The 21826-nt window shown below is 43.6% G+C and overlaps 1 protein-coding gene across 3 annotated transcripts in view; it reads left to right on the top strand.

Moving 5' to 3' along the window:
* Positions 1-21826, top strand: part of SLC1A2 (solute carrier family 1 member 2) — a 60919-nt gene that overhangs the window by 22638 nt on the left and 16455 nt on the right. For all 3 annotated transcript variants that reach the window (XM_026651193.2, XM_026651194.2, XM_024218551.2), the window contains 5 exons: positions 1700-1868; positions 4571-4697; positions 11781-12014; positions 14441-14635; positions 18850-18984. In XM_026651193.2, the coding sequence (XP_026506978.1) occupies positions 1700-1868; positions 4571-4697; positions 11781-12014; positions 14441-14635; positions 18850-18984 (860 nt within the window). The remainder of the gene's footprint in view (positions 1-1699; positions 1869-4570; positions 4698-11780; positions 12015-14440; positions 14636-18849; positions 18985-21826) is intronic.

Genomic DNA, 21826 nt, shown 5'->3' with positions numbered 1-21826 from the left:
CCTTTCCCCTCCTCACCTGGTTTGGGTGGTGTCAAAGGCTGCTTTCCCTTCCTCTGGTTATCAGGAATAGCTTAGTGGCCATTCAACATGTCCTGGTGGCCTTGGATGCAAGAAGTATTTTTGCAGAGCTCCAGCCAGGTATTTTAGAATTATTTTGTAATGTTAATGGCAGTGGCACTGAGTTGTAATGATCCACCAGCGAGAGAGACAGTTTCCCTTGCTGCCAGGTAGATGACAGAAAAGGGACTCAGGCTGCATGCAAAGTACAGCTTGGTTGGAGAGTTGAACCTAGCTGAGTTTGGGACTTTTGTGAACCTCTTGAATTATTTTTTTGGATTTAAAAACAGTTTGATTTGTAAACCTCATTTTCCTGTAATGAAACTCATTATTTCTCTACCCACCCATGCTTAGTTTGTGAGTTTATGTACTTCTAAAAAGTGTTACACCATCTCACTTAAATGTCTGATCTAGAATGATGACTAATGTCCAGATAAGTATTTTTTACTTTCAAGATGCTTATCAGAACCTGCACTTTGAAGTCAGCTCCTCATCACTAGTAATTATGGGTCTGATCCTGGGAAGTGCTGGGGACCTTCAGCTTTCATTGACTCCAATGGGAGTAGTGAGTGCTCAGAATCAACACCCCCTATTTATTTCTGTAGCGCTACACAGCTTTGACATTACATCTATCTCACATAAAAATCATAGGATGATAAAAGTCCCAAGATAAAAATGAAATCAGATAAAAAACAAATGTTGGCTGGCTTCAGGGTTGCTGAAGAGTTTCTCACACATTGTCAGTGTTCTTTTCTAGCTGAGTATTTTTATTTTCTAGATTTAGAGGAGGCACATTTTTAAACAGGAGTAAAATAAGATGTTAAGGCTTTGAATCTGGGCATCATCCACAATATATCCCACATAAGCCCTCCCAACAAGCTGCAGGTACAATTGTAACAGGATAAGGTGCAGAAATGGCTCTGTATCCCTAATACTTTAATTTCACAGTAACTTATCCAGCTGTTACGTACCAAGGTTTTTTCTGAGTGCTATCATTAATCAGATCCTACTATCGCTGCATATAGAAATAGCAGATGCTTTTCCAGGTAGCAGTGGTAAGATGTCCGTGCCAGGAGGGTCTCTATGTATACCAGTTTTATTTGAACTCTCATAGATAGGAACTTTGAAACAATCTAGAAAGGAACGAGTCACATGATGGGAGGAGATGTGTTAGAAATATCAGAACATGTTTTTGAACTAAACTATCATGGTAGCTTAGATCGGAGGTGCCCTCCCTGGGTAAAAGTCTTTATTGTGTAGCATTGTTGATGCAGAATTGCTGCTATCACTCACTCCAATGGTATGTACAGAATACAGTGCATGAAGCACTTTTTGATCCTTCTGGATGAAAGGGCCTATATGTAAGATGTTATGGATTAATAATTAAGAAGAGGGTGTTTGCCATCCTCATTATGCTGCTGTTTTGGAATAGGATCCCAGGACTTAATTACACTTGGAACTGTTATAAACTAACTTATTTTTGGAAGAGGGGTTAGAGGTGTTGGATTGCATGGTCTGATCCTCTAAAAACCGCACTGCCCGGGGTTATTTGGAAAGGGGAGTATTATTTTATTCTCTGATCCCCCGTATGTATTAAATCCAGTTGTGATTCCATTCTCATCCCATCTTGTAACTCCTTCAGATCCAAACTGTCACTAAGAAAGTGCTGGTGCCCCCACAAACTGAAGAAGCACCTAACGTCACTGACTCTGTCTTTGCTCTGATGAACGAGACGATGACCGAAGCACCACCAGAAGCCCAGCTGGTCATTAAAAAGGGGCTGGAGTTTAAAGATGGAATGAATGTCTTAGGTAAAGAAACTTGTTTCCTATTGAAACTTATATTGATAACATACCAGCTCTTGCTTTTCAGTGACAGTCAGTGGGTAGCCGGGTTGGTCTGATCAGTTCTGGAGTCCAAATTTGGCCTACGCAGTACATCACCAAAAGTGGCTACCACTTGCTGGCTGTTTGTTGGCCTAAGTGATACAAATCTGATGGTCTCAGTACTGTTCCTAGTGCCCATGTGCCCACATCACAGATTCAACCACCACAATTATCACTAATTGGCAACCTTATAGAAAGGCTGAGACATTAATAGTAACAATGTCTTGATCATTTGTTAGACTCTGTGAATACCCCAAATATCCTATGCATGGGGGAAGCTTGAACAGCTGGTGCCCTGCTTTATCTGTTCCATGGAGACAAAGAATTTAAGTCTGCTGGGCACTCTTTCTTGGGCACTTTGTTCTAAGTTGTAACTTTAGGGACAGCCCTAAACAAGGAGTCTCGGGGGTTGTAAACTGCACCAGTTGAGGAGAATCCCTTGGGGACATTGACATGCCTCTGAGTCATAATTCCCTCCCTGAGTCATAATTCCCTCCCTGCTTCCTCTTTGTCCAGAGGAGAGTAACCTTTAAAGGCACTAAATTACAAACCTCCTCCAACATGCCATCTCAGCTGTACTGGCCAGCAAATGGAGTTGGAGTTAAGTTTCTACTCATTTCCCACCCATTCCTGTCTGCTCACCTCATCAGTGGGAGAGAAAGAGGGGGCAGACATGCTGCACCTACATACTCCTGGGCACCGAGACACGTGGTCCTATTAGCCATGCCAGGGCTTAAGGAATGGTCCTGCTCCTGCTTACTCCCCTGTGTATAGTCCAGATAACAACCCAGCCACAAATTTGTGCTGTTTGAACACACATCCACACTTATTATATATCATTCCAAGGCAGAATGCTACCAGGGTCACTAGTATTTACTTATTACTATACATATATATATAAAAAGAGACAATCTGGATAATGTGAGAGATACATTAGATTTGGTCCTAGGTTTTGGAGGAAATCGTATCCCACTGACAATGTCATTAATAACAAGAGGGACTGAAAGGCCAATACATTGCTGAAGCAGAAGAAAATAAATCTACTACTGTATTATATAGTAATGGTCCAATAACACTAGAGCTTATATGATGCCATTACTACAGTAGTTTGTCCCATGATGACATATGTCAGGGTGGTTTATAAGAAAAATGAAAATGTAGGGGGATTGGCCTCATAGTTGCATGAGTTAAAGGAGCTGGGCAAATTCCAGCAAACACAAACAAATTTGAGTGCTATGAGTAATGTGACTGCTAGTTTGGCATTAAGTGGACAAAAACACCTACTAACATTTTCTGACCACAGTTGGGATTCCAGGAAGTGACTATTTAAGAGTTTATCAGTAACACATCACTCCATGCTCTATAGCACACACAGACACATATCCTTTATTTCTACTCAAGAACAACACCCCCATACTAATGAGTGAGTTTTTGGCTAGCCAAGCTGGTCATTTCTGGCATCTGCAACCACTTTCTTCCTCTGTTTTTGTATCCTAATGGGACTCACTTAGCTTTTTGACAAGGGAAATTCCCAGCTGAGCTCACACACTAGGTAAATGCTGAACTCTCATCATGTCTCACAGTTCAACCTCTTGAGGGTTGCTGAGCTTTAGAACTTTTTCTTGGTCTCTGCAAATTCACAGGTAGCAAAGCCTTGCATCAGAGCACACTAATCCTAAATAGCATATATAGATTATCAAATAATCCCTAGCGTACTCATTCACTCAATTGATTCTCATTTTGGTTTTCTAATACCCAAGAGTTTCCTCCATTTATTTAAAACAGTTACAATTTCCTTTGTTATATTACTATAGGGCCTGTTCCTGCTCCCATTGGATTTAAAGGGAAAACTCCCAATCATTTCATTTGGAGCAGCATTAGTCCCTTAATATGTATATCCATATTTTAAGATATACAGTTATTCCTTTTGGATGAGCTAGTCACAAGAAGTGTGTGTGGGTGGGTGTGTCTTGAGAGATGGGGAAGGGGTGTTCCCTTTGCATCTCACTGTATTCTGAGGTTGGCTCCTGTACAGGGTAGAACCACATCAGGGCTGCTCTAAACTTAGGCAAAGCTGGACATAGCCCCTAGAAGGTATTGTGGCAGCCAGAGCTCTTTGGGATCTGGCCACACCCCTTTGCCAGGCTGTGAGGCCTCTGCGGTCTCTATGGCATCAAGGAAGCCTATATTATGAGTGTTCCTTTGGTGGACAGGTCAACCAAAGGAACAGACAAGAGCAGTGTAAAGGGGCCATGCAATGGAGACTCAGTACCCCTACTTTCAAACTGAATCAAATCAAATACTGTAAATTCACTATTAATTATTATTTTATTGCTTGAGTCATCATCTAGGTGCTATATTATGATATAAAAAAAAACAGTCTCTATGCCATGGAATTTATAGGCTAGTAGAAAATAAAGAATAAAGAATACTTCTTGGTTTCCATTGTGGAAGTTTAGCGCAAGATCACATTAACAAGAGATAAAGCATTTCAGCTGTGAAATACAGTGCAGTTGTTTGAAGGTTGAATTAACAGGGTGGCTTTATTCTGACATAGCTGCAGAGACTCAGACCAAAAAACATGCTTCCTAACTGATGGGTTCTCTGTGGTGTGATTCCTCCAACAGGCCTGATAGGGTTCTTCATTGCTTTTGGCGTTGCTATGGGGAAGATGGGAGAGCAGGCCAAAGTGATGGTGGATTTCTTCAGCATCCTGAATGAGATTGTAATGAAACTAGTGACTATGATCATGTGGTAAGTCAAGATCGTAACTTCTAAGATACAAAAAACACAGAAGCCAAATCCTGCCACAGACTGGTCACATTATACTTTACTGGCAACCCATACAACTAAAGATTTCAGCTCCCTGGGTTGGCTCTTTAAACCATGACAAGGATGGCACAACTAGAAGTACATTGTTTCCTTTTGGGAGTGGGGTGCATTTTGAAACATTTCTGAAGATGACAGGCATGCTGTCATTTTTTGCATACAGGGCTCCAAGACATGCAGGCACCAGCTTAAGACCTTTAGCGCTAGTGTAAAAATATCACATTTATTATAGTGGTTTACTACAGTAAAAAACAAACATCCCTTCAAAACATAACAACATTAAGCTTCTCCTGTGAGTCTAGCATAATAATAAACCGTAGGCTCGGAGGCATAATTACAGAGGAGCCAAGAGGCATGCTCTATTTCCAGTGTTCTACAGCAAAATTGGCTTGCCCAAAATATGCATTCCACCAAAATGAGATTCCAATGGTTTGCATCAATATACGAAAGTCTCCTCCCATAGCCTCTGTGAGTCCACATGCAAAGTCTGCATTCTATAAAATCAGCAGAGTAAGAGGCACTGAACTGAGTTGTCACACTAGGAAAGTGTGTGGCATGCCCATTCAGAACAACTTCCCTTCCACGTCCCAGCAACGGAGTGACTCCAGCCAGTTGGGATGGAAGCCTTGTTTACATTTCTTGAGCAGGATTTTTTTTCTTTTGTATCACTTATTTGAGAGTTGCCCCAGAGCTATTTACTGTTTATATACAAGTGCCAAGTACGCCCATATCATCTACAGATAGCCTTTCAGAACAAAACATGCACAGCATTTGGCATAAAACCTATTGCTTTTGGTACATTGTGGGTCCTGCACTAATGAACTAGAGAGAGAGAGAGAGAGAGAGGAAGCAAAAAGCCCCTTCACTCACCCCATCACAGGACAATGTCATACCTTGGCTAGCAGTGGTGGGGAATGCCAGGAGAGAGCACTCTAGGGTTTCTGGCAGCTTTAATTCACACACCACTTTGGGTTAGCATTTGTTTGTGTCAGGATTAGTCCCATGTCCCTTATGCACTGACCCCCAGCTGCTGTGAAGTGCAAGAATAGAACAGGCCACACCATTGCAACATATGTAAGAAGACTCACTGCTCCGCATGACCCCTGGAAATATGACTTCCTTTAGTCACAGCACTAAAATATGCCTCCCTATGTGGTTTAAATTAATTAAGTTCATTGGGGTGCTATTCATTAGTGCCTGGAATGTAACTGATGTTTTGAGGTTTCATGTGGAAGGCACTATATAAGAATGATGCTTAGGCTACATCTACACTACAGGGGGGAGTCGATTTAAGATACGCAAATTCAGCTACGTGAATAGCGTAGCTGAATTCGACGTATCACAGCCGACTTACCCCGTTGTGAGGACGGCGGCAAAATCGACTTCTGCGGCTTTTTGTCGGCGGCGCTTACTACCACCTCCCCTGGTGGAGTTAGAGCGCCGATTCGGGGATCGATTGTCGCGTCCCGACGGGACGCGATAAATCGATCCCCGAGAGGTCGATTTCTACCTGCCGATTCAGGCGGGTAGTATAGACCAGACCTTAGCTGTGTGAGACTGTGTATAATGACAGCTGAAAAGGAGGTAAAACAACAGCCTCATTTTCTTACTGTCTCTCTATTTTTTCAGTCTGGTCCCTCACCACAAATAGATAGTGTAGCTTTTGTGAGGAAACCTATTTTGATTGCAACATTTATTATAATCTGCTGCTCTCTAATATATAGACAAGCAATTAATATAATTCTTCAAATACTCCAAGAAATTGGGTTTACCAATATTCCACTTAAGCAGCACTGGCCAGCACACCCAGGGCAAAAATTGTTACTTTGGTCTAATCAGTAATGTAAAGCTTCTGTTGGCTTCCGGGTTGTAATTACTAGAGCCATACCAGTAGAACAACATTAGTTTTTCATTGATGTTTCAGTACATGTTCCTCTGTCCTAGAGAGGGGAGACTGAGTGATACCAGCAGTACCTCTCATTCATCTTTGCCCAGAATTTTTAAAGAATTATTGTTGCAGGGGATGAGAATCAGCCTTTTGTGTTCATAAAGATAAAAACCTTCCTCCTTTACACAAAGGTGCCATCACGCCAGCTATTTAAAATTTCTTTGTGAAGAAAGCTCCAGGCCCTTGGGCAATTCCAGTGATTTGAGACTCTTATGAGCCATAAGAACATAAAATAAAGTTGGGTATCTGGTTGTCTGGGTACACATACTAAATCCTGACACAGCAATATTTGATAAATTGGTTACTGTCCATTTAGTAGATTTTCTGAAAAACAACATCCATAAAAACAACTGGATCTACGTCAACTACTGGTGTATCATGGGGTAATGCAATCCATGGAACAGAGAAGCTAGACATTCCTGTTTCCTGCCCAGCAAAGCTTACCAGAGGGTGACAACCAGCAGGAAGGGTAACCCATAACATGAATGCACAGTACTGGGTAGTAACTAATTACAAGACATTTATATATAAAGACCTCATTTGTAGTGTCACTACTCCAAATTTCTATTTTACTTCTCATATACATAATACTGTGAAACACACTATAACAATGCCTATCCCAGTATTTTAAAACACTCAGCCTACTACTAATGATGATACAGGTGATAACTGCAATTGCCCTAATAGGAGTGTATTTCTATCTGTGTCACCACAGTAAAAGGGCCAGAATTCAACACCAGACTGGAAAAACATGGTTAAGTTTGGATATAAGGTGGTGTCATATGTACATATACATACTATACATATATACGCTACAAATATATAGCCATATCCATATTATTCATATATATTAATTATTTGGGAGTGCCTCTAAGGCTCAATTATAATACTACATTCCTCCGTCATAGTCCCGGGCCTAACATTCCCAAGCCCACCATAAAGGACTAAAAATAATTGGATAATAAAATCTGTCAGTCAAACGAGGGAATGTGCAGACTAAAAAGACAGGTGGGTCATGAGTGTATGGATGGTAAAATAAGGTAACCACATAATAGTGTTTAGCCCACTGGGTTATCTTTAGTCCATGCATTATGCTTTTCCGGGACAATGGGTAAACATCCTTCCCATAAAAAGACAAAAAGTGGGAGAACGTAGTAAGATGAGGCCGTGAAACATAAGCCTTGTATCACAGGCCCGGAATGAGGCCTGAGGCCTGAACTAAAGTAATGGTCAAGACTTTACTAACATCAAGCAAAGTTAAGCTCTGAGCCAGAGGCAGGCCCTGCTCACAGAAGTTGGCAAGAAGAAGCCTGCTAATTGCACATATACACATATCCGGGGCAGCACACAGAGGGAACACACTCACGCAGCCGATTGTTATCAACATTGAACAGAGCAGAGCATCACACTAGTGACATCTGACAACTGAACAAAATTGTTTTGAATAACATGTGTCTCAGTTAGGATGTAGTGTTTTTTGTGGCGTGCTGTTTTAACCATTTAACAGCCATGGTTATAGTTTGCAATATTTTACATTTTAAGGCTCCAGTCTCTGCCCTAGCCTTACAAATTACATTACATGTTTCTTCTCCATTATATTTTTTAAATTCTGTGGGGATTTGCACGGAGGGGTTAAGGGGGTTCCGTAGCTCGTGGTTTTCTGTCATGTTAGATCGCTATTCCTGGAACAGACAGCTTGCTTACTCACCAGATCAGTGGTCGGGGTCACCAATGTTGTCAGACATAGAATCATAGAATATCAGGGTTGGGAGGAACCTCAGGAGGTCATCTAGTCCAACCCCCTGCTCAAAGCAGGACCAATTCCCAACTAAATCATCCCAGCCAGGGCTTTGTCAAGCCGGGCCTTAAAAACCTCCAAGGAAGGAGATTCCACCACCTGCCTAGGTAAAGCATTCCAGTGCTTCACCACCCTCCTAGTGAAATAGTGTTTCCTAATATTCAACCTAGACCTCCCCCACTGCAACTTGAGACCATCACCAGTGTGGTGCTCTGCTCTGTTCAATGTTGATAACAGTCGGCTGTGTGCGTGTGTTCCCTCTGTGTGCTGCCCCGGCTCTGCGCAGATAGCTGGCACAGCAGACCCCAAGAGAACCCCCAATGACCACAGACTCCGATAAGGTACGAAGGCACCCAGCCAGGTTTATTGCCAAACGAAACACAGTCTCTAGCTCCCCAGATCAGATGTCTACAGTTCTGTTAGTACATATGTGCTCCCTGACAATGGACACAGCTCAGTCAGTGGAGAGACTCTCCACTGCCCCCTAGGCTGGACAAAGACATCCGCTCAGGGATGCATTCTTATACACAGGTACAAACAAGTTACACATCACTCCTGACGTATTGAGGTACAACCCCTCTACATGTTAGGGTGCTGCCTCTCTCCTGGTATAGGTTGGTTTGAACAAACAACTCTATCCATTATATTATCCTTTTGACCCTGTCTTTAGGATGTGTCAACCTGTTCCTCATTAGCTCTGTGGAATATGTTCGTACCAGACAGGGCCGGCTCTAACTTTTTTGCCGCCCCAGGCAAAAAAGAAGAGAGCCGCCCTGCCATACCCCCCCCCCCCCCCGCCCCCCCCACCACCCCCCCCCCCGCCCCCGCCCTCCCTCCGAGCACTGCACCACCCGAAGGCCCACCCCCCCAGCACCACGCCGCCCGAAGACCCCGCCCCTACTCCGAGCACCGCGCCGCCGAATCAAAAAAATAAAAATAAAAATAAAAAATAAAAAAGTAGAGTGCCGCCCTGCCCCAAGGTGCCACCCCAAGCACGTGCTTGGTCGGCTGGTGCCTGGAGCCGGCCCTGGTACCAGAATGTTCTAGTGCCATTCTGGCACATGTTCATCCTATTAGGACTTGATACCTTTTAGATATGTGTATACATGCAATTAGCAACCGCCTTCTTGCCAACTTCTGTGAGCAGAGCCTGCCTCTGGCTCAGAGCTTAACTTTGCTTTATGTTAGCAAAGTCTTGACCATTACTTTAGTTCGGGCCTTATTCCGGGCCTCTGATACAAGGCTTGTTTCAGGGCCTCATCTTACTACAGTGGTGATGCTGTATATCCCTCTACAGGGATTATCTTGGTGAATCTTATAGGAAACAGACTGCACAGCAACTGGTGAAATGGTTTGAAATATTACACCTAAATTTTGAAGTGACTAGTGAAGGTAGGTGTCATTTTTTGGGTGATCTGGAGAAAGGGGTAAACAGTGAGGTGGCAAAGTTTGCAGATGATACTAAACTGCTCAAGATAGTTAAGACCAAAGCAGACTGTGAAGAACTTCTAAAAGATCTCACAAAACTAAGTAATTGGGCAACAAAATGGCAAATGAAATTTAATGGGGATTTGTTTACATGAATGTTTTGGAAAGGCTTTTCAATATGGACTAAATTATCCCTGTGCAGAGGAGCCCAGCACAAACCTATGCAACATTTATGTCCCACTTAAACCTTCCTGATAAGGGTAAAAATGTATGAAAGTGACATATAAACTTTGTACTGACTCCTCTGAGGTGGAGTAAATGTTACTTTGTATGAACTCACATTCACATGACATGAAGGCATTCCTCATACACATTATTTGTCATTTATTAGAAGTATAATAAATGAACAACGCACCATCAGGGCCGGCTCTGGCTTTTTTGCCGCCCCAGGCAAAAAAGCCTCCGGCCGCCCCCCCCCCCCCCCGGGGGGGGGGGGGGGGCCGGAGCCCTGGGAGGAGGGGGGTGAGCCCCGGCGGGGGCTCCGCTCTCCCCCCGGCGGCCGGGGGGAGGGCGCCGGGGGGGAGGGCGGCCGGAGCCCTGGGAGGAGGGCGGCGAGCCCCGGCCGGGGCTCGGTTCTCCCCCCGGCGGCCAGAGCGCAGGGGGCAGGGCGGCGAGAGGGCGGCGAGCCCGGCTGTGGCCCCGCTCTCCCCGGCGGCCAGAGCGCCGCGCCGCCCCCCTCCAGGTGCCGCCCCAAACACAAGCTTGGTGGGCTGGTGCCTGGAGCCGGCCCTGCGCACCATGCACAGTCGGTGGAACCCTTTGCCAGAGGATGTTGTAAAGGCCCAAACTATAATAGGGTTAAAAAAAGAACAAGATAAATTAATGGAAGATAAACCTATCTATGGCTATTAGCCAGGATGGGCAGGGATGGTGTCCTTGTCCATTCCCAGCTTCTGGCAAACAGAGGCTGGGAGTGGACAATGGGATGGATTACTTGATGATTACCTGTTCTGTTCATTCCCTCTGAAGCACCTGGCATTGGCCACTGGCGGCCGACAGGATACTGGGCTATATGGACCTTTAATCTGACCCAGTATGGCTAGTCTTATGTTCTTATAAATTATGTAGTACCAAAATGTGTTACTGTTAGTCTCATTTAAAATCAAGGAGCAAAAGTAATACCATGTAACTTAGGTGACCAGTCACACACCACAGGTAATCAAAGCATATAGTTAAACAATCCATAGATTGAAAACTGCTTGTCGAAACAATTCAATGAGCATAAAATAAATTGGCTCACAGGAAAAATGGCTAGATGCATCAGATCATTTATCTGCAACAAATAATTCAAACCTGAACTTGATGAAAAATGCTACATAACAGTTAAGTATTATAACCAAAATATAGTATTCTTCAGTAAAGATCCAAAACACTTGCATGTATAGTACAGTTACTAGCTGCTTATGGGATATTACTATAGGGCCAAAGCCTTACTCTACAAACATACATTGAATTCAATGGTGGTGAGTAAAAAAATTGAGTAGAAATTGAGTAAAAACCTCAGAATTTGGCCCCTAAAGTATTGTATTACTTTTAGTGGGGTGTTATGGCAGGTTCCTCTGAATAGGCTTTACTCATACCAAATTAAGAGAGGCATGAAGGACAGCCACTGAACCATCATCATTCAGTAGTTCTGTATCCTCTTCACATCTCAAAGAGTTCAGTCTAGAAGCCTGGATCTCTCTCCATAGTCCCACATGTTTTTGTGCACAGGTTTTATGGCTGCATGCTGCAAGGATCAGTTCCATCTGTTTGTTCTGTTTTTTTCCCCTAGGTACTCTCCTTTTGGCATTGCCTGTCTTATTTGTGGGAAAATCATTGCAATTAAGGACTTAGAAGTGGTTGCTAGGCAACTTGGAATGTACATGGTAACGGTGATCGTGGGCCTTCTCATCCATGGTGGGATCTTCTTGCCTTCACTGTACTTTGTGATAACAAGGAAAAGCCCCTTCACATTCCTTGCTGGCATTTTCCAGGCATGGATCACAGCTCTAGGCACAGCTTCCAGGTACTCCATGTGAACTGCCACCTTATTTATATTTTAGCAGCTCATTAGCTGCCATTTAGACATTATGCAGCTGCTGTTCTGACCTTCACTAGAAAGTTATTTTATCATTAATATCAATCAGTAAACAGCTTTTGCTCACCTTAATCTATTTGGGGAAAAAAACCTTTACCTCACACTCTGTAGGCTTTAATAAAGAGAGGCAGTATGGATAGTGGCCATAGAGGCTGGATAGTGGCCCCAGGCTGAATGTCAGGGGACCTGACTTCTGTTCCCTGTGCTGCCACTGACTCACTGTGTAAACTTGTGCAAAAACATCTGTGCTTTAGTTTCCTGTCCTGTAAAATAGGGATAATGCTACTTACCCACCTTGGTTAAACACTTTAAGGTCTGTGGATGAAGTACTATAAGTGTTATTAGTTATTAAAAGGAAATGTACAGAGCCATAATTGTCACAAGGCTCCATATGTGTCACAGTTCTGGGGTTAACTGCACCTCTGCCCTCCTCTGTCATCTACTCAAGCATGCCCCTTTACATTGCAGGCCTCCAGTAAAACCTCTCTGTGAGTGGATACCCACATCCCTCTCTCTCCAGACCAAGGATTTAGGTTTGCTGTTCCCCTGCAATTCACAGTGACTATCCCAGCAGCTCTGATATCAGTCCAGCACCTGCAGTTCCTCTCTCCCAGAGGCTATGACAGTGTTTACCAGTGACAAGCCAGCTTTCACGAAGTACAGTACATTTATTTTAGGGCAAAAGTATTAGAGAACTATATCCTGAAACAATAAACACTCTGCATGTGTGCTAAGCTTTTTTTATATATACTTTGTGTGACATCACAGAATGAATATTTGATTGGCTGTGGTAAAAACTAAACCACACGGGTGCCAGAATAGAGTTGGCTGAAACTATTTACCAGGTTCATGTAGCTCTTTTTAAAAAACCCTCAGTGAGTAAGAAAGGCAATCTAGCATTATAAGCACAGGACCAGGAGCCAGGAATACGAGCACCAAATTGGCCTCTGACACTTACTTCATCTGTGATACTGAAGAAGTCACTTTATAGATATCCCCATTTTACAGAAGGGTAAAATGAGATACTGAAAGATTTTGTCCTACTTCATAGAGTCACTATGGGGACTAAGTAATGAATATGTTAAATGCTGAAGTTGCAAGGTAGTATATGCAATATGTAGTAAGGATTTATTGTAGTATATTTTAGTGAGTTCAGCCCTTTGTTCTGCTCACTATAAGCAATAGTAAACATTCTTGTCAGACCAAAACTAGTATTGATACAGTAATCAGGATGACCTTTGAGAAATTTCCATTAGCTCACATGGGGGTATGCAAACGAGTTGGTACAGACATGCTTCAGCTATTAACGAATTTCCCCAGAACAGTGTTCACTTTTCAGAAGTGACTCTGGTCAGGATATAACCAAGTTAATTTAGTGGAGGGTTGGACCACAGTCAAGCACTGAAAATGAAAAGCATCAATATATGTAATTGAATTGGATTCATTAATTTAGAGGCAGATCCTTCAGTTGAGCTATGCACACTTGGGCAGCAGAGGAAGGAATCTTAACCAGGGCTGCCCAGAGGATTCAGGGAGCCCGGGGCAAAGCAATTTTGGGGGGCCCTTCCATAAAAAAAGTTGCAATACTATATTCTCGTGGGGGCCCCTGTGGGGCCCGGGGCAAATTGCCCCACTTGCCCCCCCGGGCGGCCCTGATCTCAACTCACTGGACAGAAAGAGTTGTTATGGAACAACTCTGCTGAGGGTACTCAGGCCCAACGGGTGAAACAGCCTGCTCTGCCCCCTAGAGAGGGGTGGCAGGGAAGATCCACACAAGCACCTGTTCCTCAGCGCTAGCCTTGCTGTCCCCCAAGCTCTGTGAATGAGGAGTGCACAGGCCACTGGTTCCTCTGCAAAGAACACCTCCACAACTGAAGAGATGCAGGATTTGACCCTTCAATATTGATTTGAATTCCCATCGCAAAAAGCTATTTGGCTCTGTGCTTTGAAAAAAATCCAAGAAATAATTCATAAATTGGATAGAGAGTCCAACTAGCCCCTCTGTGACCCAGAATCTCACCTCCAGTTAATACTGGAGTGTGTCTTGATTGAAAAAAGGTTTATGGACACAGGAGGATTAAAAACAACAAAATTTGGCAGAGGAAGGGAAAATATGTAATGTTGCCAGCTTTCTAGCAATGAGGTACTAAAAATCATGTATTAAGCACTGTGCTCGTCTTTCCCATAGAATTCAGTAACTTCTATTTGGTTGCACCTTCTTTAATGCACGTATTGGACTTGAGAAAGGAAATGGTCATAGCAAAATTGCAATAGTTCAGATCTTGTTCCATCATGCAAGAATATTATGTACCACGTAACCCTGTCTTTCTTCATGTCTTTGCTCATTCTTTTAGTGCTGGTACATTACCTGTCACTTTCCGTTGTCTTGAAGAAAACTTGGGCATTGATAAGCGTGTAACAAGATTTGTCCTGCCTGTTGGAGCAACAATAAACATGGATGGGACGGCCCTTTATGAAGCAGTTGCTGCCATCTTCATAGCACAGATGAATGGAATTGTGTTGGATGGTGGGCAGATAGTCACTGTGAGGTGGGTTCTGTACATTTCTGCAAACAACTGGGTCTTTGATTTAGAACGCTGTATAGCATGAAGACGCAATGATGGTTTCTGAATGCCTATGTATTCTTACACAGTGAAATGTGTGGACTTTGGCTTCTCACAGTGGTATTGAATGGATAAGACTATTAAATAGATATGGCCCTGATTCATAGGTTCTAAGACCAGAACGAACCATTGTGATCCTCTAATCTGACCTCCTGTATTAACACAGGCCGTAAGACTTCCTAAAGAGATTCTCCACTGCCTTGCAATGTGTATTGTCATCATTTGTGACTTCTGGGTTAGTAACATTTTAAACTCACTTTGTACAGGAGTAAATGACAACACGAGGTGCAAAGCAATGGTCTTGTCTGTCCAACATAATAAACTTAGTTAAATGTGGAGGGATGCTCCAAGCTAGGTACAGGGCATTAATTATTTAGAAAGTCCATACGAGTACTAATAGAAAAAGACTTTCCCATAAAAAGTATCCATATAGTTAGCTTGGGTTATTCCCTCTTATTTTGCCAATAAATAATAAAAATAATGGCCTTGGTGCAAGGCATTTTCAGGCTGTGAGGGGGCAATGGTGAGGAAGAGATATGGCTGCAGTGTAACATATTATGGCATAGTCCAGATGAGCAGAGGGATTTCTTGGGAACTGCTATCTGCCAGTAGACATGAGAGCAGCCCTCATGCACTTTTAAACTTGTCCTAGGGCCAGTTTGGCTCTAGGCAGCCCCTTTGATTAGGGGAAGGAGGGGCATATATGCCTTCCCATCCCACATTTACAATGAGTGTTGCTGTGGCACAAATACTGATGTAGCCCTTGAGTTCCTAGAGGCAAGGCTGGGAGTCACAGGGTATTCTACTCACCACTTGACAGCTCCTCCTCCAGGCTGTTCTGGGGATTAGTTCTGCCCAGCTAACACCCCTTTCCAGCAGTTGCAGTCCCTCACTCTGTCTGCAGCCCTTCTCTTGCTCCAGGAGCTGCTGCTTCCTCTTTGTGATTCAGCCCCCTGGACAGAACAGTAAGTGGTTTTCCCTTCCGGGGTATGATACTTTCCAGGTATCTCTGGACAAACGGCATTCAACAGTCCTCACATCCACTACCCTACCCCTGTCACTCCTGCTGTGACTCAAACAGTCTGCTAGTTCATTATCTCTGGCAATACACTCTGGCAGGCTTAGTTGGTAAGGGAACCCAGGCCTGCCCTCTGCTCTAGGTTCCAGTCCAGGTCCCTTTACCAAGCAGTCAAGGTCTGCAGCTTCCCTAACCTTACTGCTCTTGCCCTGGGACTACTTCCTACTCTGCTTCCACTCATACTAGTCAAGTCCCTCTCTTCTAGGTCTTAGGGATGCCTCATCCTCCTTCCCTCGGGGAGCATGACTACCACTCTTCACCCTGGAGCCTCCTTTTTATTGCCAGTCTCTTGGCTTTATGTAAGCCCCATCTGTTCCCTCAGAGGTGATCTAGATTCCAATTAGTGCTTCCTCCTAGCCTAAATATCTCGCCTGTCTGCCACTTAATTGATTAATTGGGTCTGCCTGGCCTAATTCAGTCCTCTCAGGGCAGGTGTGGGGAGTACACCCCATCACACAGGGATGTCAACCATTTCAAGCAGAACTACATCAATGCTCACTAAAGAACATTTAGTGTGTTCTAGCAGGGTCCACCCAGGGGAGTTAGAGAGGAAAACACTTGTGTGCTCTACAGCTCATATCCCCATAGTCCAGACTCTGGCACAGCAATCCAGCAAAACCTCATGTGCAGGTGTACAACCACTTGGTCATGTTCAAGAGGCACTAGAGAGGTACAAGTCTTGGAGAAGTTGGAACATGTCTGGGTGATGGGAAGTGACACTGAAGACAACTTACCCGCTAGCTGGAGAATAGGTACCCCAACAAGGCAAGTCAAAGAAAAGGAAACTTCAGATAAATCTAAGAGTGAATGTAAGTAACTACCAACATGGTTTATATTTATCTATTTCTATTTTAATAACTTTTGCTGACCCACGTGGCAGGGTATTGGATCAGTCCTGCCACATGAAATGAGTTTGACAGCCCTGAGCTATCACTACAGCGAAATAGACTGTAGATCTTAAATTCTATCTCAGTGTGCTCACATTAACCCAGAGTACAGTAGATATATTCCTATTATGTCAAATCATTACATATAGAACTGTGTTGAAATATCTGGAAGCTCAAAGGAATACACACATTTAAGTTAGGTAAGTATAATTTTGGCATGTTTTACTGTAATCCAATTTAAAGTCATATTCGATCCTGTTACTAAAAAAAGAGAATGGCAAAGTTATAACTGTTGCTGCTGAATTCATTTACAATGGAAAATATGACAAATGCGCTAAGCCTGACATTTTGAATCATAATAATTCAAACCACACATGAATGCTGCCAAGTTTGCCTTTTCCTTGTGTCTCTAATCCACCCACCTTCCTCTTAGCTAACCCCTTTTCAGGATAAAGAAGTGCCTGCACTGGAATTTCTAGTGTTGTGTTTCTTGGCCAACTATATTAGCAACATATTTTACAGTTCTTTGCCTCCTGCAGGTTACTTACAATAGTAAAATATGGTTTTAAAGGGGTTAGGCTGCTTCTCTCAAAGGCAGATGCTGTAAAGTTGGACCTTGAATAATACAATTTAGTTTTTAGAAATAAGAACATTCTTTTTAAAGACGAGTTGCTAATAAAATATTTGCTACCAGAGGAAGTTCTGGGACTTGTTGACCACAAGTCTTGGTGAACTTGAACCTGAATTATTCTTCCTGCTCCTCCTGTAAAGAATTGACTCACTGTGCCTGATTCAGATCTCGCACCATTTGTACACTAGTGCAGTTGACCCCCTGAACTTCCCAGAATTATTCTTGATGTATGCTGGTGTGAGAGCTGAATGAGGTTGACAGAGAGCAGTGCTCCTGTGGATTAGCCATGGGAAAACTGCCAACTCTTTCCCCAGTGCAATATGATGGGATGACATTTGTGTTGTGACACTCATACTATGTTCTGATATGGCAATGCAAATGGATAGAAGGTTGTTCTCTTATGTCTGCCAAACCCAACTAGCAATGCTGGGGTTAGGTTCAAATGACCCAAATGCAGGCTCAGGCAGGCTTAGTAATTCTCCTTTTTGCGCCTCAGATCTGCCCTTTTGGGCATTTCTGCTTTAACCCAACAACCAAACCTGGCAAAGCAACCTACCCCTTGGAGATGATAATCCTGGAAATGGTAAGGGCTAAAATGCTGTGTCCTCACATTAGCACCATGGCTGTAGCCAAGTATTTACCCCATGGAGGCACTTATTCCCCCACCTCTTTATTGGAAGCACTTGGTGAACCCACAGCATCTCAAATTTAGTAGTAAATTGCATGATCTATTTCAGAAAGACAGAGACTTCTTTTATATTTTTTATTGTTCCTTGGCTCCCTTGCTGCCTAATTTATTTTCCATTCTACAAAGGAATGCCTAGTGTCTCTGAAGCTGTAGCCTGGTTTTTCAGACTTCCAGCATTTGTAGCATAGACATTCACTGTACTCGACTTTCACATTCTACTAATTGGAGCAAAAGCAGGCATGGCTCTGGATTCGCAAAACCTAATTGGCTGAATGTTGGTTTTGCAAACCAGAACAAGAGTGCTTTGTATCTGGGCTTGGTTTATCACAAGCTCCCAGAGTTTGGAGCATGTGACTGTAGGATACATGGTCTTTCACCATTTCCTTACTGATAACAACCAATTCCCCCACACTATTATCTCACAAAACGAACTGCAAGCTCCATAAATTAACATTAATCAACTGCACTGGAAATTCAACCTGCAGCCTCTACACTGCAGAAATTCCAGTTGGAATGTGGAGGTGGATCTGGGCAAAAGCCCTGGATTCAAACATCTCTGAAATGTAGGGACGGAGGTTGAAAATCAAAGCCAGGCTAACAGTCTGAATGTTGCAAATTGCCTTTATCTTTATAGTAGTCTGAACACCCCCCCCCCCAATCTGAACACTCTTAAATTGGAGTTGGTGGAGGAACAGAATCCTCAAAGTTGTGGCTTGAGCCCATCTCTAGTAGTTATGCAGCCCTGTATTTTCTGGGACATGCCAGGTGAAAACCAACCTTTTGTTTTGATCAAGTGAGTACACATTGAAAGTCACACCCTCCTTGTTGTTACCCAATACTGTGTTTATTTTACAGTCTGACAGCCACCTTAGCAAGTGTTGGAGCTGCCAGTATACCCAGTGCAGGACTGGTCACCATGCTTCTCATCCTCACCGCGGTGGGTCTCCCTACTCAGGACATCAGTCTGCTTGTTGCTGTTGACTGGCTCTTGTAAGTAATAGTGACTCCATGATTCAATCCGAAGAAGTCATCATGTACTTACAGCAAGTAACAAATAATGATTTACTCTTCTCTGCTACCTTTCAATCATGGATCTCAAAGCACACTAAAATATACCTATTGTAGAGATGGAGCAACTGAGGCACAGATAGGTGAAGTGGTTTGACATGGGCCACTTAAGTCAGCATTAGAACAAGAAATAGAACCTAAAGGGAAGATCTAAACTATGGCTGGTGTAATTTGCAATAGTTACACTGAAGTCAGTTGACTTAAACAATTGACTTCAATGGAGCTATGACAATTTATACCAGCTGAGGATCCTGTCCCTAAGAGGCTTGACTGACAGACTCCTGCCAAAGCCACTACATTCCCTAGAGATATGTAACCTTCCAAGCTGTTGTTCCAAACTACAAACATAGTTCAATAACAGTTATTCATCTCTGCTTTTAGGTTTCCTTATTATAATTCTTGTCTAAATGGAGGGATGGGTACTGAGTCTGTGGATTACACTGCAGTGATGCCTGTCTAGAACAGAAGGATTTTATATGGCATTGGGCCTTTGTATTAATAATGTCATCTCCAGTTACATTAGCTAGAATGAACATGCTTCAGGCTACAGCCAACTGCTTGAGGTTAGGAAGAAATCCCCCCACCCTACCCCCATGATAATAGTTGTCTGTTATGTTATGGGAGTCTTACACCTTTCTCTGAAGCATCAGGTACTTATGGAGATAGAGCTACAGATGTGATGGACCACTGATCCATCCAGCATAGCAAGCTCTACGTTCCTAATAGAATCAGGTTTCTTCATAGAGTTCTTCTCAACAAAGACACTATAGGATGAATGTCCTAAAGGAGCCCACAAACCAAACAAAATGAGAAAGCAAACTGGAAAATGGAAGGATATTCCCAGTCAGTTTTTACCAGGAGATTCTCTAAAACATGACCTGACCTACCTTTCAATCTCAGGGTCTTGGGATTAGAGTCCTTTCAGTACCATTGCAGATCCTCAGCCAAGAGACATCCACCTGTTCCACCCTTCTCCAGGAGCTTTCTGTCCCTCACCTCTGGGATTTAGAAGCCCCGTTAATAATTATAACAACAATAATACACCCAGAGTCAGATCCTCAGGTGCATTTTAGATTGGAGGCATAGACATCTTTGTGCCACCTTGCCACAGAGTTCCCAGGGACCAGTTCAGCTCATCAACACAACTTAGAGCAGTCCCAGGGCTCCTCTAAGTTGCACTGTTTGGTGACAGGCCCCTAGAAACCTTTACATCAGCCTGAATTGCTGGAGCACAGTGCACTCTGGTCACTGCCTTTCCTGCTTCAGCACATCACTACACAGCCTAAGCTATAAGGTTGCAGGTAGTAATGCTGGAAAGAAGTGTAACACTAGCTATGCCAGCTTTATACCACTTACTGATTTCCCCATGCCAGGGGAATCCCCAGCAGCCCAATTGATGCATCTTCAATGCGTTGTGCCATTGGAGTTATGCAGAAGGGGCTTAGCAGAGCTGAGTATTTGGCTTTGAAACTTTAGTGACATAATGTGCTATTTATCCCTTGTTGCCATTGGCCCTTGTTGCCTTATTGGGAAGCATTCAAGGTCTCAATCCACCCCATAACATAGCCCCTGTAGCCATCCTTCTGTGATATATCTGCTAGATCCGAGACGAGGGGTTTTCTTCAGTTACAGCCAGTGTATCACCCTGTCTGTGAGACACCAGCGTCTAAGAACAGTTCCCAGCTCCAGTCCCATCTATAGGAGAAAATGAGGCAGGAATTTACAGCTGGGGCAAGCAAAGGGAAAAGATGATTTTAAAAAATATATTGTAATTGTGTGAAATCACAGCTCAGAACGGGGAACCAGGGTGGGGCTCAGCAGGCAGCTGGCGAAGGGAAAAGAGGATTTTGTGTGGTTTTAAATACATTGGTGAAGTCATGGCTCAAAACAGGAAAGTGGCGTAGGAATTTGCAGCTAGGAGCGGAAGGACAAGAGAGGGTCCATGCTCAGGTTTTAAATATATGTTTTCATTGGAACTCAAAATAGGCCAAGTAGATAGGGTTCTGCTGCTGGAAGGAGGATGTATAAATGCAGCATGTGGTTTGTTTGGGTTTTTTAGGGAAATGTCATTTTAAGCCCTGCCTACACTAGTGAACCTCAGAGCCGTAATTCACGAGAAGTGCTGCTCCACTGGCGGGAGCTAAAGTGTGGGCAGGGCCCAGACAATTTTACCTCTCTGTCATCTAGCCCTGCTCAGAGGCGTGTTAAACAACATGGGAGTAGAAATGCCTGTGCCGTGGAGCTGCACCGGTGGTGAATCCCAATTATGAAGCTTGCTAGTATAGACAAGGCCAGAGTCAGAGAAGGAACATCTGAAAGGAATGTTACAGGATTGTGTCCAAGAGAAAGACAAGCCTGGAACCTTCTCCCAGACTGGGAGGGCTTTGGGGTTCTTTGGCCTGACAAGCAACGGTGCAATCCATAGTGATAAAATTCAGAGGCTTAGCGTCAAGGCTTGAGAGAGAAAGAAAATGAGGAAAAAAAGGAGGCAAGTTCTGTATATCTTGTCATGCTGATAAAGCTAATGAAACATTCGGAGCCTGATTCTGACCTCGCTTATGCTAGTTTTACACCAGTGTAAATCCATTAACTTCTGTGTGAGATCAGAATCTGGCTATCTATTAATTGACTGAGTGATAAATATAAATACAGGAGATGGATACAGGCAGGAGCGGCTCCAGGGTTTTTGGCGCCCTAGGCGGGGGTCCTTCCGCGCTCCCGGTCGTCATCGTCAATTCTGCGGCTGGGGGGTCTTTCTGCGCTC

Source organism: Terrapene carolina, unplaced genomic scaffold, assembly GCF_002925995.2.
Source record: "Terrapene carolina triunguis isolate 2854851 unplaced genomic scaffold, T_m_triunguis-2.0 Scaffold96, whole genome shotgun sequence".
NCBI lineage: Eukaryota > Metazoa > Chordata > Testudines > Emydidae > Terrapene > Terrapene triunguis.
This window is presented reverse-complemented; position numbering and strand designations above follow the sequence as displayed.